Source organism: Aricia agestis, chromosome 9 (assembly GCF_905147365.1).
Source record: "Aricia agestis chromosome 9, ilAriAges1.1, whole genome shotgun sequence".
In the NCBI taxonomy this organism is placed as follows: Eukaryota; Metazoa; Arthropoda; class Insecta; order Lepidoptera; family Lycaenidae; genus Aricia; species Aricia agestis.
Genome location: NC_056414.1, coordinates 1041871 through 1057110, shown reverse-complemented (window position 1 = coordinate 1057110; position 15240 = coordinate 1041871). Strand labels below are relative to the sequence as shown.

General features: G+C 38.6%; 2 protein-coding genes across 2 annotated transcripts; one reads left to right on the top strand and one right to left on the bottom strand.

Annotated features, from left to right (window-relative positions):
- Window positions 1-2523: 2523 nt before the first annotated feature.
- LOC121730442 (cysteine-rich protein 2-binding protein) lies at window positions 2524-15154 on the top strand. Its single transcript, XM_042119473.1, has 14 exons — window positions 2524-2777; window positions 3038-3175; window positions 4505-4653; window positions 5008-5097; window positions 5686-5878; window positions 6502-6583; window positions 6989-7163; window positions 8085-8295; window positions 8829-8913; window positions 9220-9410; window positions 10642-10745; window positions 11909-12087; window positions 13497-13577; window positions 15045-15154. The coding sequence occupies exons 1-14, from the start codon at window positions 2566-2568 to the stop codon at window positions 15135-15137; spliced, it is 1983 nt and encodes a 660-aa protein (XP_041975407.1). The 5' UTR covers window positions 2524-2565; the 3' UTR covers window positions 15138-15154.
- LOC121730443 (transcriptional adapter 2-alpha) lies at window positions 13734-15048 on the bottom strand. Its single transcript, XM_042119474.1, has one exon. It carries the CDS (start codon window positions 15033-15035, stop codon window positions 13752-13754), a length of 1284 nt encoding a protein of 427 aa, XP_041975408.1. The 5' UTR covers window positions 15036-15048; the 3' UTR covers window positions 13734-13751.
- Window positions 15155-15240: the final 86 nt, after the last annotated feature.

Here is a 15240-nt window from a genome sequence, read left to right as displayed (position 1 = left end):
CATTGTACCATGGACAGTTTCGTTGCAAAAAGTCGCTTCCATTCCATTCCGCGCCGATATAAATTGAGTCTAAAAGCTTTTCAGCGGGGCTAAAATGGTCACATTTAGCAATTCCTCTCAATCAATTCAGCAAATGAATTGTCAAAACTGTCAAACTGACAAATGTCAATTCAGTACAAAAATACAGAAATGAATTGCAAAATGCAAGCAGAGTTGCATTTTGCGATTTTAGGAAAATTAATCATATAATGATTCATATCATGATTCTTCAAAGCAACCATTTTAGCCCCGCCGATTCCGGAATCCGGATCACATAATCTATACTAATATTATAAATGCGAAAGTATTTTTGTCTGTCTGTCTGTCTCGCTTTCACGCCAAAACAACCGAACCGATTGTAATGAAATTTTGTACACATTTATTCTAGAGTCTGAGAAAGGACATAGGCTACTTTTTTTACTGGAAAAAAGGGTTGTAAGGGGGTGAAAATACGAAAATTTGTTCAAATTAAGTTAGTTCCAAAAATTCATACTAGATGGCGCCGTGCGTCTCTTACATCGCGCTAACGCTTGCCCAACATCTTTCTATAAGAGGTGGTATCATCATACATTTTAGTATCGATTGTTATTTCTTTTTTAAGTTATTTAATAAGTCAGTATTTTATATTATACGAGCTTTTGCCCGCGGCTTCGCTCGCGTTAAGAATTATTATTATACACAAACTTTTATCCCCTATTTGAGCCCCTTGGGGTTGGAATTTATCAAAATCCTTTCTTAGCGGATGCCTACGTTATAACATCTACCTGCATGCCAAATTTCAGCCCGATCCGTCCAGTGGTTTGGGCTGTGCGTTGATAGATCACTATGTCAATCAGTCAGTCACCTTTGAGTTTTATATATAGATACAGTGACGTAACCTTAAACCTATCAATGATAAATAGTTTATGGGTAAAGTTGTGTAATTGGGTGGCTAAATAAGCTTTAAAATTTGGCATAAAATATAAAGTTTAATTAAAAAAAATTAAATATATGCACACTGCACATCTGTTTTGATTTAAGGGGTACCAGGGTTTTTTTTTATAAAAGCTTTTGACACCAATTTTGTTGACATCGCGCGCTATAAACTGAAGTCCACGCGGACAAAGTCGCGGGCAACAGCTAGTATTATATTAAAACTAGCTGTTGCCCGCGACTTCGTCCGCGTGGACTTCAGTTTATAGCGCGCGATGTCAACAAAATTGGTGTCAAAAGCTTTTAAAACGCCATCTGTTGAATCGTATTAGAACTAAAATGTTCATTGCATCGATATATTTCTGGATTTTTTATAATATTATACATAAAATATATTTAAGATTTTTGAAATTTTATTTTAATATACATCCAAGACCCAGGAACATTGAAAACTTTTTGTTCCGCCTGCGGGACTCGAACCTAGGACCCCCGGGATGAGCGCTGGCCACGCGCAATGCGAATTCATTTTCATCGATATTTTCATGGAAATAAGATATTTTCCCACATCAAAATGTAGCCTATGTCCTTTCTCAGACTCTAGAATAACTGTGTACAAAATTTCATTGCAATCGGTTCAGTAGTTTTGGTGTGAAAGCAAGACAGACAGACAGACAGACAGACAGACAGACAGACAGAGATACTTTCGCATTTATAATATTAGTATGGATAGTATGGATTAGAAATGCAGTAGGAGTTCTATAAGATAAGATAGATTGATTATTATTATACCAAGTGATTATATTATTAAACATAATATTCTAACGTATTAAAAACTATAAACAAAAACATACTAACAACTAATAAGTATGATTAGTTCTATGGTACAATAAAGTGAAAAATAAAACGCCATCTGTTGAATCGTATTAGAACTAAAATGTTCATTGCGTCGATATATTTCTGGATTTTTTATAATATTATACATAAAATATGTTTAAGATTTTTGAAATTTTATTTTAATACACATCCAAGACCCAGGAACATTGAAAACTTTTTGTTCCGCCTGCGGGACTCGAACCCAGGACCCCCGGGATGAGCGCTGGCCACGCGCAATGCGAATTCATTTTCATCGATATTTTCATGGAAATAAGATATTTTCCCACATCAAAATGTAGCCTATGTACTTTCTCAGACTCTAGAATAAATGTGTACAAAATTTCATTGCAATCGGTTCAGTAGTTTTGGCGTGAAAGCAAGACAGACAGACAGACAGACAGACAGAGATACTTTCGCATTTATAATATTAGTATGGATAACATTATGACCTTCTATAATCTATGTAATAATGCAACTTCTCGCCTCTAGGTCTTTTGGCTTCTTTTGGTAAGAAATTAGAAAAGTAAAAAAAAAAAAGATTGACATTGACAATGACATTTGACATTTAGTTAACCTCAAAAAGTAGAATTGAGCAAAAATTCAAAATAAACAAAACTAATTTTGTTTATACCTACCTATAAATTATAATACTGAATTGAAATAAAATCTGGTTACATATTTCATTGGACAGACTTTATATTTATGTTTAATTAAATTTACACTATTGATTTATACGCAAATATGGCAGAACAATGTAAATATTGCAACAATTTAGAAGATAAACAACGTTTGCCGGGGTTAGTTTGTGAAATTTGTAAGAGTTTCGTACATTTAACTTGTTTACGAAGTCAAAATACTCCTGGCAACTTTGAGTGCGATGTATTCTTTGAATTTACCTGTGAAGATTGTGCTCCTGAGAAAACGGAAATGTTGGTTCGTAACAAATTCCAGTGGTAAGTACAAAAGTAGTGTTTACTGTATTTATACATTATAATATTAATAGCACAGTAGCCTTTTATCACTCTTCTTCAAAAATGATTGTATATAAAAGTTTTAGTGTAGTCGGTATCACACAGTGGCTGACAACGACTGCAAAATGTGGTACGTGTGAATGGTCCAGTTCATTTGCAATATGAAATATACGCCCACCATGTGGTGTGGTTGTGGTATGTGTGAGTTGGCCCTTTTAATATCTGCATGTCTCGTTTTCCAGGGTGAATGTATTGATCCTGACAATGAATCATCTACAAAACCAGATGCAAGGCATCAGCAACCGAGGGTTCTTCCACTACAAGACCCACATCTGCTCCTTCATAGACAGACACTGGCTAGTGCTGTTTGGACCTTCTTTGTAAGTTTATGCATTCTCTAGGGCAGGGGTCACCTAATGGACCGCAGTCCGCATCCGGACCGCCCACCCATTGTGTGCAGACCAAGCATGTTCCAAGATGATCTTTGTTCATCTAAGGACTTCAACATCTCCAGGATTTAATGTCAATATCTATAGCTCGCACCAATATTTCACTCCAAACTTCTGAGTGATAATTGGCTACAAAAATGGTTACTTTTCTCATTGATATATCTAAATAAATACCTATGTAATTTCCGTAATTAACTTTGTTTAATTTTTTTTTTATATATAAAGTGTATGGACCGCAAAGGTCATTTCATGTCTTAAAACAGACCCCGAGCGAAACTAATTGGTGACCCTTGCTCTAGGGATAGAAATTTGTTGAAAGGCCTATGTCTCTGACATTGCCATCCATTTTACATTGCTTACATAAAAGCATTATGACCATATTTTTGGGGCAATGAACAAATTTCCATATTATGCTCCATGACTATACTATATTGCCTATTAATTTTGGTCAGTACTTTGTTCTAAGTTATTAGGGTTCTGCACCCAAAGGGTAAAAACGGGACCCTATTACTGAGATTTCAATGTCTGTCCGTCTCTCTGTCTGGAGGCTGTAACTCAATAACCGCTTTAGCTAGACTTCTGAAATTTTCACAGATTGTGTATTTCTGTTGCCGCTATAACAACAAATACAAAAAACAAAATAAAATTAATATTTAAGGGGAGCTCCCATAAAACAAAAGTTATTTTTTTGGCCTTTTTTGCTAGTAATCAATAATGGTGGTAATGGTAAATTTTATACGTGGGAGAGTCATGCTTCGGCACGAATGGGCCGGCTCGACCGGAGAAATACCACATTCTCACAGAGAAGTGAGTGAGTTTACCGGAGGCTCAATCCCCTGCCCTGTTCCCTTCCCTACCCTCCCCTATTCCCTTCCCTTAAAAGGCCGGCAGCGCTTGCAGCTCTTCTGGTGCTGCGAGTGTCCATGGGCGACGGAGGTTGCTTTCCATCGGGTGACCCATTTGCTCGTTTGCATATTTTACAACAGCTAGGCACTTGAAATTTACATAAATGGTATAAAAAAGGTACGGAATCCTTCATGCACTTGGTTGATTATTTAAAATTCAAAAGCTGACCATTTTTCACCTGAACAGATTCTAGTTTAGCTAAAGAACTTAGTTTAATTATTTTATTGTTTCTTACTAGTATAATACATTCAAATATGACAATAATAATTGTAAATAATATTAAATAATAATTGTAATACTTCTAAGTAAATTACATAAAAACAGTCAATACCAAGAAGTTTCGAATTTTTTCAGTAAAAGAACAAAGAACTGGGTGGGTACAGTGGTGGGTGTGCTCTCCTTGTACAATAGCCTGTTCTTCCGCTCCGGGTCATCGGTGCTCGCGGAGCTCGGCTGGTGGAAGCTCATGCACTCCTTCTCACCCGCTGTTGCTGCACATATTGGTGAGACAGCTTAGTACTTGTATAATAATATTATATTTTGAGAAAGTACAGTGTTTGACAGGTGATAGTTTAGCTAAAGAAGCTACTGGAAACATTTAGAGTGATTTAAATTTTAATAAACTTCTGCCTGACCATAATAAGTTTTGAATTATTTTATTATTTAGCATAATATTAAAGATTATCTAGTACTTACATATTTTTTTTTTAATTTAAAATTGTGATTAGAGATGTCAGAAAGAAACAACAGCATGTTATATTATGTGTACAAACTATGCAGATCTTAATTTGTTTAAGTGATAGGGGGACTTTTACTTTTCTAGTCTGGTACTTTATTATTATCTAATGTAATTCCAGTGCAAGAACTAGGCCCTGACAAACCAAAGAGGGTCCGCAATCAGATTTCTTTGGACACAAAACTTTTCAACAGAAAAGTTGAAGAAATGGGTATGTACTCAATACTTACCTTTCTTTCCACCATACATAATAATTATTATCTTATTTATTTGAAAACCATCTTATCAGTTCAACAGCTATTCTCACGCAGAAAACCGGCGTGAAACAGCGCTTGCGCTGTGTTTCGCCGAGTGAGTTAGTTTACCGGAGGCCCAATCCCCTACCCTATTCCCTTCCCTACCCAAAGTGCGGTGCGGACGAATGTGCGAGGTTTCACATCATACGGCGCGTTCGGCGCGGGCGTGCTGATAAATGTGCCATCGAGGAAATTGATTCCTAGGCGGTTGACAGACCCAGGTCATAGTACAAAATCTCGGCGGGGTTTTAGAGGCTGGTACCGCCCAGATTTTGTTGTGTGCCGTACGTGGCGACGCATTGATACTATGACGCACACATACAAGCTGCACGCGGTGCCTTTGTATGAAGATAACTTACTTCCCTTCCTTTTACTATGCCCAGGTTATTTGGTCGGATCAATGTTCATTGCGATTTGTCGAATGGGTTTGACATAACGCGACCAAAGTACGCAGATCAACATCTGCCTATGAATCAGCATCTCTGATAATACATATATTACAGGTTACGGTGATTATTTTGACAAAGTGAAATATAAACTTGAGGAGTACATGGTTCTGTCTTACGCTGGATCCAGCACCATAGAACAGGTCGAAGTAAAAACAGAACCAGTGCCTTACAAGAAGCTCAAACTCGATACAGAGGACTTATGTATAATGCCTGTGTCCTCATGTGAAGCCCCAGAGTTTGATACTAGGTACAAGCACTAATACTTATATTATAAACATGCATACATATGTTTTCTTTCAAAAGTTTGTAAAATGCGTAAACTGTATAGTAGAGTTACTCAATTATGTCATAAACTCGTTTAAAACAAGGCTAATGCCTGTTTTCACCAACCGCCTCCTAACGCTAAGTGGTCCCCTGGCGGCCATTAAGGGTAGGTACATATCCTTCAAGATTTCACAAAGTTTTGTGTGTCACGTTCGTCCTTAGGGCGTAAGAACTTTTGCAAAACATAACTTTTTTTTAAATGTGTTTGTTTTAAGAGATATTTGACCCGCAAAGATCGCTAGGGAACACTTAGCGTTAGGAGACCGTTGGTGAAAACAGGCATTAGTTTCACACGCGTGCGATGTGATACTACATTGTTACATTGTTTTGCTACTTTAAGGGTGGGTTGCACCAACTTACTTTAACTATAACTTTAACCATAACAAAATGTCAAATTAACTGTCTAATCCATAGTAAAAGTCCATAATGGACGTCATATTTGACGATAACCTTAGCCTAAACTATAACTAGGTACACCTCTGGTTCAAGTTGCAACCCATCCTAAGTTGTTAACAGCAATAAATAAAGTTATATAAACATTTTCAGGACAAATCAGTCTATTGAAGATATACCATTGAGAGATTCGTTATCAGGATTTGAATTCCATAGATTAACTGCAGTTCCACCAGTATGTATGGTTTTGAATTTATTATAATATTGTATAGTAATTTACTATAATATTCAAAGTCCCTAATGATCCTGTTTCCACTTCTTTTGCCTACCGTTTTTGAATTTTTCTGTCCCCTTATATCTATAATAGAATGGAAATTAATAGAAAATAGAAAATGATTAATCAATATGCTTTCGCGGGTTTCAAAGTATCTTTATAACGTTTGAGCGTCAAGAGGTGACAGATAGACAGACACAGTTTTGATTAGGGCCGGATTAATATTTTTTATGAGTATAGGCCACCTTAATTTTGCCGCCCCTATGTACGAACTAGGACGCTCTCACCCATAGCCCATGGCCTATACTGCCTATACATAAATTCAGAGCTGCTTCTGATAATATTATTTGTATATTATATTTGCAGACTGAATCATCTAGTGTTCATTCGTACCGACCGCACTACGACAGCGACTCCCACAGTTCCCACCCCGAGCCGTCTGATGATGAACCGCGGAGGAAGAAGGAGGGAGGGAAAGAGAAGAGTGAAGAAGTCGAAGTGAGAAGAGAATCGCTGTTCTCCACTCAGCTGAATAGCGTAGGTGAGTGTCGTCTCGCTCTTTCTTTAATATGTAGGGAATGAGGGAAAGAGAGTGGTAGAGAATAAATATTTTTTATCGAATATTTATCTTAATAAATTTAAAAAAGTAGTCAAAGAACGTTTGTGTGCCAAAGCCAAGGTCAATGATTTCATAAACGATGGCACATCTTGGGAGTAGGATGGCTCCTTGCAAGGCTACTTCTACATTATTATAATATGACTTACAATTATATATGGATGTTGACATTGTATAATTTTAAGTTACAATTGTAAATTTTATTTTAAAAAAGAATAATTTTTTTCTCACTTTTTAGTAAAAAGTGGGACCCCGTGCGAGTTTCTTACGCCGGTTCTTCTCGCCGGGATAGTTCCCGAACCGGTGGTAGGCACCATTAGCATCAATGTTCTGAAAGTATTTGTTACAAATCTATTCGAAAATAAAACAATTTTTATTTTTTTATTTTATTTAATAGTTTGCTGGCTATGATAATCAGTAAAATGGAGGTAAAATAACGCGAATTTTTTATTTAAGTATGAACAGTACCGTAGGGGTTTGATAGATGGCTGAAAAATTACAACATCACAATTAAAACTAGATTTTGCGTCAAATTTCTTTAACACGCGGGAACCTTTTATTTTCGTCATAAAAACTATCCTGTCTTTCTCGAGATTCAAAGTACTATCAGAGAAGTTGATTCCTAGGCACCTACGGGGACCTACGGGGACCTAGGAGGACCTACGGGCTACGTAGCTTGGTCACGTTACGTCAAACCCACAGTTCCGACAATGTAATAAGTGATAGCATAAGCACAATAAGTGATTAGCATCACTAATCTATGTCGGTTCAGCTGTTTCAGCGTGAAGATCTACAGACCGACAGACACGCATTCACAACATCATTGTAGATGACTTTTTCTCCCAGATTATCCCTGGGAGGACCCTGAACCGGAGCCGGAGCAGGGCCTGGTGGAGATGACGGAGTACCAGGAGATCCAACTGCTTAAGACGGTGGAGGGGCTCATCCCCCGGGTGAAGGAGCCCTGCAGCCGCGCGGAACTGTACCGCCTGAGAGCCAAGCTGGCGCTGCGCAGGCGGAAGAGGCATAAGCATCTGCCGCTGTTTGATATTGATAGGTGATTGTTCTATTTACAAATTTTCTAAGGTACAAGTGTTTAAAAAGTTCTCCCTGGTGCCTAACCTTCCCTAATTCAATTTATAAATATTATCTAGAGTGTCTAATTTAAATTTTGTATCTAATATTTTGTTATTTCAACTAAAATGATGAAAAAATGATGGAAAGCAACTTCCGTCGCCCATGGACACTCGCAGCATCAGAAGAGCTGCAGGTGCGTTGCCGGCCTTTTAAGAGGTAATAGGGGAGGGTAGGGATGGGAAGGGAAGGGAATAGGGGAGGGTAGGGAAGGGAATAGGGTAGGAGATTGGGCCTCCAGTAAACTCACTCACTCGGCGAAACACAACGCAAGCGCTGTTTCATGCCGGTTTTCTGTGAGAACGTGGTATTTCTCCGGTCGAGCCGGCCCATTCGTGCCGAAGCATGGCTCTCCCACGTATTACCCTAATGTTTAAAATAAATAATAATAATAATGTTATTTGATCGAGCTAGTAATAATTGGCGAGAAATAAAAGGCTTTTTTATTTTATTTAGAGCGGTTCGTGTGCTGAGCGGGTACGTGACGGAAGGGTCGCGCGCCGCACAAGACGACCGCATACTCGACAGGTTCCAGAGATCCGTGAGTATAGATATCGCACCTACCCACAACACAAACATACATCGACAAGGGTAGTTGCATATCTGTATGTTATGTGTTCTCAAACATAGGGAGCTCATGTTTATTGGCGATTATCGAAAATTAAATTTTGGCCACGCGCCAATACGTCCTTGTGAATCTTTGATTCGCCACTTTTTCGCAACCGTCAATTTACAAGACTGTGGCATCAGTCTTGATGTTTGTCATCTGTATCTTTTAGTCAAGTGTGAAGTTTTAGTAGTAGACAGACATGTTCTCTTAACATAACAATGCATCCCCACTCCCCAGTACTTCATGGACAACCTCTGCGGCACGGTGACCAGCACGGTGTACGGGCCACTACTGCTGCCGCGGACTGAGGCTGCGCCCCTGCGCTCGGCCTTCTCGGGGGCGGTGCTGAAGCCCTACATCCGCCGGGACGCCGTCACCAGACCCATGTGGATAAAGGTCTTGGATGAGATCGTTGAGAAGACCAAGGGGTAAGAACATAATGTAACTACGGCAATGACAATAAGAAAAGAGTTTAGGTACGCGCTATAGTATGTACCTAATACCTATGTTTTACCCCTACAACCAGTCCCGTATTTATAAATTGGCCGTTATAGGCCACGGCCTAGGGGCGGCAGCGTTCATAGAGGCTCTATAGATTACATACAAGGGGTTGCGGAAATAAAGTGGACTACTCTAATAAAATATATACCTATAAAATCGGCACTGGCTACTACTGGTAGGATTTGATGAAATATGAACGCATCCTAATATTATTTTATATTCTATAATGAACGCATCTATAGTCTATGTATAATCTGTGGTCCTCTCTCTCGAATACATGATCTTTCAACAAACGCTCCGTCCTGTTATTTTATTTTAATCCTCTTAAATCTAACTTCCATAATATCAGTTTTCTTCAGGATTTGTAAGGAGTGAATAGAGTCGGAATATAAACGACTCTATTAGCACTAACAATAAGAATAATTATATTAATCATCCTACTAGTGGCAAAACTTGTGGACGGCACCTGGGGCTGTAGCCAAAGTCCCTTTCGTTAAAAACGATCACGAAATTCGTTATCAAAATGTATGGGATTTGACATTAGTGTTCGAAAACGAAATGTCATTTAGCGATGACTTATGTCAAACCGCATACATTTTGATAACGAATTTCGTCATCGTTTTTAACGAAAGACACGTACGTACGTACTAAGAATATTTCAAAAATATAGTATCTCATAAGTAGAATTCACTAATATTATAAATGCGAAAGTATGTTTGTCTGTCTGTTACCTCTTCACGGTCAGAAATGATAAGTATGGACTATGGTGATGACAGACGGAAAAGGACATAAGTACAATAGCTGCTATTATTGCGGAAAATGTTTCCGCGCGTAAATTAATTTCGGCTGGCGTCATCTAGTATTATCAGAAATACACACTGATGAATTATATATGGATGACTCTCTGGATCCTATTTCAAATGACTTAACATGCCTTTGGCTGGTTTTTACTTTTTATTAAGGCTACCTTTAACCGACTTAAAAAAGGAGGAGGTTTCTCAAATCGACCGTATATTATTTACTATGGTTTTTTTTATGTTTGTTCGCGTATCTATATCCTCGTTGAATTGACATGATCCGACTAAATAACGCATAATAATCAACTGCATAGGAATCAATTTTCTGGATGGTACATAATACATATTTTGTGAATCGTAGTGTCCGCGTGTGTCGTCCGCCGCTAGACTACTGCTACGTGCAGCCGCATCACATTCCAGCCGTCAACGCGCTCTGTGCGCAGTTCTTCTGGCCCGGGATAGACCGTGAGTACTGAGTATACAATAATATAACAAAAATAAGTGATAATACTTTAGGGTGTGTACGTGTTCCTTGTAGAGAGTTCACTGTGAATGTAGCAGCTCTGAAAGACGATTTTTTTTTCACTTTTGTATGGGCAAGGGCCCGAGCGTCACGAGTTTCCCCATACAAAAGTGGAAAAATTTTTGGTCTTTCAGCGCTGCTACTTTCACAGTGACTCTCTACAAGGAACACGTACACACCCTAAAGTATTATCACTTATTTTTGTTACACCCTGTATATCTAGCTTAGCGTGGTCATGCCACAGTCAAATGCGAAATAATAGAAACATTGTAGAGATATACTAAAGATACGTTTATGTCAAGATATTATGACAATAAGACTATAGTCTAACGGCTGTTCCCAATATTTGATCTATCTCTGGTTTTGCCCTACTAGAGATAGGAATAGCTCACATTAGACATTAGAAACATATATTTTATGTCAATTGTGAGTTATTCCTATCTCTAGTAGGGCAAAACCAGAGATAGATCAAATATTGGGAATGGCCGTATGTCGTTAAGTGGCATTTTTAACGCGGGCCACAGGCCACAGCTGTTGATCATCAAATCTGCCGGTTGAGTACCTATATTGGGCCGCAGGTTGAGTATTGCACTGATCTAGAACTTCGTAATCCAAAGATTACTAAAGAATAAATAATCCTATCATTCTTGACTATTAATCTCTGGAATAATGGTTAGCGAGCCAAGCTTAAGCTGAGGTGTTTCATTTGGTTGACTTGGTTTTTATCAAAATAACAAAAGAGTAGAATAAACACAGAGATAGTCCTAACAAATAGAACTTATTAAGCTCGTGTGAGCGCTTTACGTTATCTTAAATCTCATTAATCATTACATTACATTTATCTCATCAAAATATTCACATTATTACCTAAAATATTCATATTATTTTTTAAATAAAAATCTCATAAGTTCTCCTCTAATCTGCAGGTGGAACCTGGAGTCCTGAAATACAGGGTATCCTAGTTTAGGCTCCAGTTCACACGTTTAAATGTCTTTGTTAACTGTATTCTGTACCATTATCTGTAAGTTGTGTGAAAAATAAACCTTTTTATTACTTTATTTTATTATTACCGTTATTTCCTATGAAATAAAACTTTCCTCCCCAGTGACAGAAGCGCTGCAGTACCCAGAATTCAGCTGCGTATGTTCTCTGGGGCGGCTGGTTGTGGGCTGCGCGTTCCTCGTGCCGGTCAGCGCCGCCGCCGCATACATCTCCTTCGTGCTGGTGCGACCCGAGTACCGCGGCGCCGGCATAGCGACTTTCATGCTGTATCATCTGTTGCAGGTGATAATAATAAATTCCAGAGTGAAATGTACTATCAGGGAAGTTGATTCCTATGCAGATGGCGGACCTAAGTTGTTTGGTCGCGTCAAGTCAAACCCACCCGACCGACCACAGCTAACATCGAATTGATATAAGCCGACCAAATGACGTAGATCCGTCAACTGCCTAGGAATAAATTTCCTGATGGTACAATGTGGTCTTCATAATAAAATACAGGATTATGTCACTCAACTAAATAAGTGATGCCTGTGTGGTGTATATCAACGATGTGGTGTAAGTATATCAACGATATGAAAATACTACGTTCTAATTCTATGGTGTATACTGTATATTATGATAAAACTTAGCGTATTCTAGCAACACTAATGACGCTATACCGTACATTTTTCCGGGATAAAAAGTATCTTATGCCCTTTCTCGGGACCCAAAGTATCCCCATACCAAATTTCAGCACAATCGGTTCAGCGGTTTGAGCGTGAAGAGGTAACAGACAGACACAGACACACTTTCGACTTAATAATATTATTATGGATCTTCTCAATTTCATAAGTTGAAGAATTTTCACAGCATTTCCATATAAAATCCCATTCTAAAAACCATAATTTTTTTGTGGTTTTTGGTCTTGCCATACTCCGGATAGAGATTAGAGACTACGGTCTACGACACGACTATTGGGAAAGCCTAGTACAATAATATTATTCTCAATTTTTATTGTAATCTTCATGGGCGTGGGCTATACGTGGGAGAGCCATGCTTCGGCACGAATGGGCCGGCTCGACCGGAGAAATACCACGTTCTCACAGAAACCCGGCGTGTTTCGCCGAGTGAGTGAGTTTACCGGAGCCCCAATCCCCTATCCTATTCCTTTCCCTACTCTCCCCTATTCCCTTCCCTCCCTCCCTCTTAAAAGGCCGGCAACGCACTTGCAGCTCTTCTGACGCTGCGAGTGTCCATGGGTGACGGAAGTTGCTTTCCATCAGGTGACCCGTTTGCTCGTTTGCCCCCCTTATTTCATTAAAAAAAAATTGGCGTACCCAGGATTTTAGCTAGGGATACATTACATCTTCTCGAAACAGGTAGGGATTATACCTACCTGTTTCGAGAAGATGGTCGGTCTGTTATACCTATTGAATAAAAAAATCATGAAAATTTATTTAAATTAATCTGACTGAAAATATATTTTGTTTCCAACACTTAATTTTACGCAGAGTAGGTAACATGTTTTTAATTCCCACTTGCCAGGAAAATTGACATTTATTAATTTTATCCGCTTACCCCTACCTGGGTACGCCCATGGTAATCTTAGATTCGACAGGCCAAAACATAATATGTTTTACCAAACATATGTTTTACAAGCACAATACTAGTGTCTATAGATAGTTTTATTAACTTTATGTTGCATGTTGCAGACATGTGCAGGCAGAGATGTAACTCTACATGTGTCACCCACAAACCCTGCCATCTTCCTCTATCAGAAGTTTGGTTTTAAAGTAAGTATTAATAAAGTTTTATTACAAATTTATTAATGTAAGTATGCTGTAATGACTACTGACAAATAATAAAAGTAACTGTTATTAAAAAGGTTGATTAATAAAACAACTTTATAAAAGTAAAGGTATTCGTAATGCAAAAAATATTATCACGTACGGTAGCTTTGTAGTTTGTTACTGTTGAAAAGGTTTACTTATAAAACCTTCTGTTATCAGAAAATCATATATTTTCCGAGTTTTATTTACATCTATTTTGAGTATTCTACGTGCATCTAGTAGTTTCAATGATCCGAGTTTATTGTTTTCCGCTATTAGCAGCTTCTTCATTTCCGTATAGTTATTTGGTAAAAGTCTGACGTTGGAACACAAAGATTTCTCATTGGCCGACAGTTGAAAGTATCCAGGCAAGTCGGTTATATCTAGCGGTATGGCAGATCTCTTCAATCTCTTGCCTTTGCTAAACATAAGCTTGCTTTTTGTTGTGTAACTGTCGAAGTCCTTTATCATAACTAATGTAGCATGCCTTTGCTCCTTGTTCATGTCATCATTATTCACCTTTAGTTGTTGGTAAAGCCTAGCGGAATGCAATGTGCGTATCCCAAGCTTCCTATATTCACATAATTTGTATAGCCTTTGCATTGTTTCTTCCTGAAGACTAATACTCTCCATAAATGCATCAAATTGCATACCGGTCATAAACTGCATAAAAGACAGTAACCTCTCGCTGTTTGTTCTCGATATTGTGCTATCAAATCTTATGAGCCACGCCAGCAACTTGTTTGTCATTATCAACCCATGGTTCTGTATAATTTTGTACCTTCTCTGCCTTTCTCTTAATCTAGTATTTAAAGCGTTCAGTAGACTAACTTTTAAAGCATCTATACAATCGTCATCCTCGTCATCTGAGTAGCTGTCCTCTATACTAAAGATACTTTCCGCATTATTATCATAGCTTAATTCGAATTCTGATCTATAAGCATTGTAGCCTGCTAGGGAGTGGTCAGATTGGTTATTTCTCGGTGGGTTAGTGCACAGGTCTGTATTGTATAGGTAAGGTGTCAATATTTTTGGAAAAACAGACTGCTCTGTTTCCGGAATCAATTTCAACTCCTCGCACTGTACATTCTCAATGAAATACTTCTTGTAATGTTCTTGGCATTCTAGTTTAGATCGCGTTTGCACACACTTTGCTATCTCCTCCCAGTTACCGAATCCATACATTGACATAGCTGACAACAGTTTGCACTCCTCCTTAGCAGACCAGTTGCAGTTGTCGAATAGCGGGAAGTCGTTCCTCCGTATCGAGTATTTGTGATCGTTTTTATGAGGTCCCACTTCACGCCCGGACGCGAAGCAGCTCTGGCACAAGTTGCTGTCACACTCGCAGCACTCTATGTAGGGCTCGTGCGCGATCTCCGCGCACGCGTCGCAGTTCACCTGGAGTATATCGTTGGCCATTGTCCGCAGGTGGAGGAGCTGGTGCAGGACTTCTACGAGAAATACTACGACATCGATTACAAGGGGTGTCGGCACGCGCTGTTTTTGAGATTGACGAGATGAATAAATGTTCCAAAGATTGAAGCTTTTATTTACCCAACAATTTTTTTGTTTCTAGTCGTTTATTTAAGAATTAGCGGTACAAAAACACATTTTCATCGGTACC

What these genes read in the sequence shown, in the direction of transcription:
- LOC121730442 (XM_042119473.1), top strand. Translation starts at nt 2,566, where the DNA reads ATGGCAGAACAATGTAAATATTGCAACAATTTAGAAGATAAACAACGT. An exon ending in GCCCCAGAGTTTGATACTAG is followed by an intron (nt 5,879 to 6,501) that starts GTACAAGCACTA and finishes AAACATTTTCAG; the next exon opens with GACAAATCAGTCTATTGAAG. An exon ending in ATCAGAAGTTTGGTTTTAAA is followed by an intron (nt 13,578 to 15,044) that starts GTAAGTATTAAT and finishes CATTGTCCGCAG; the next exon opens with GTGGAGGAGCTGGTGCAGGA.
- LOC121730443 (XM_042119474.1), bottom strand. Translation starts at nt 15,035, where the DNA reads ATGGCCAACGATATACTCCAGGTGAACTGCGACGCGTGCGCGGAGATC.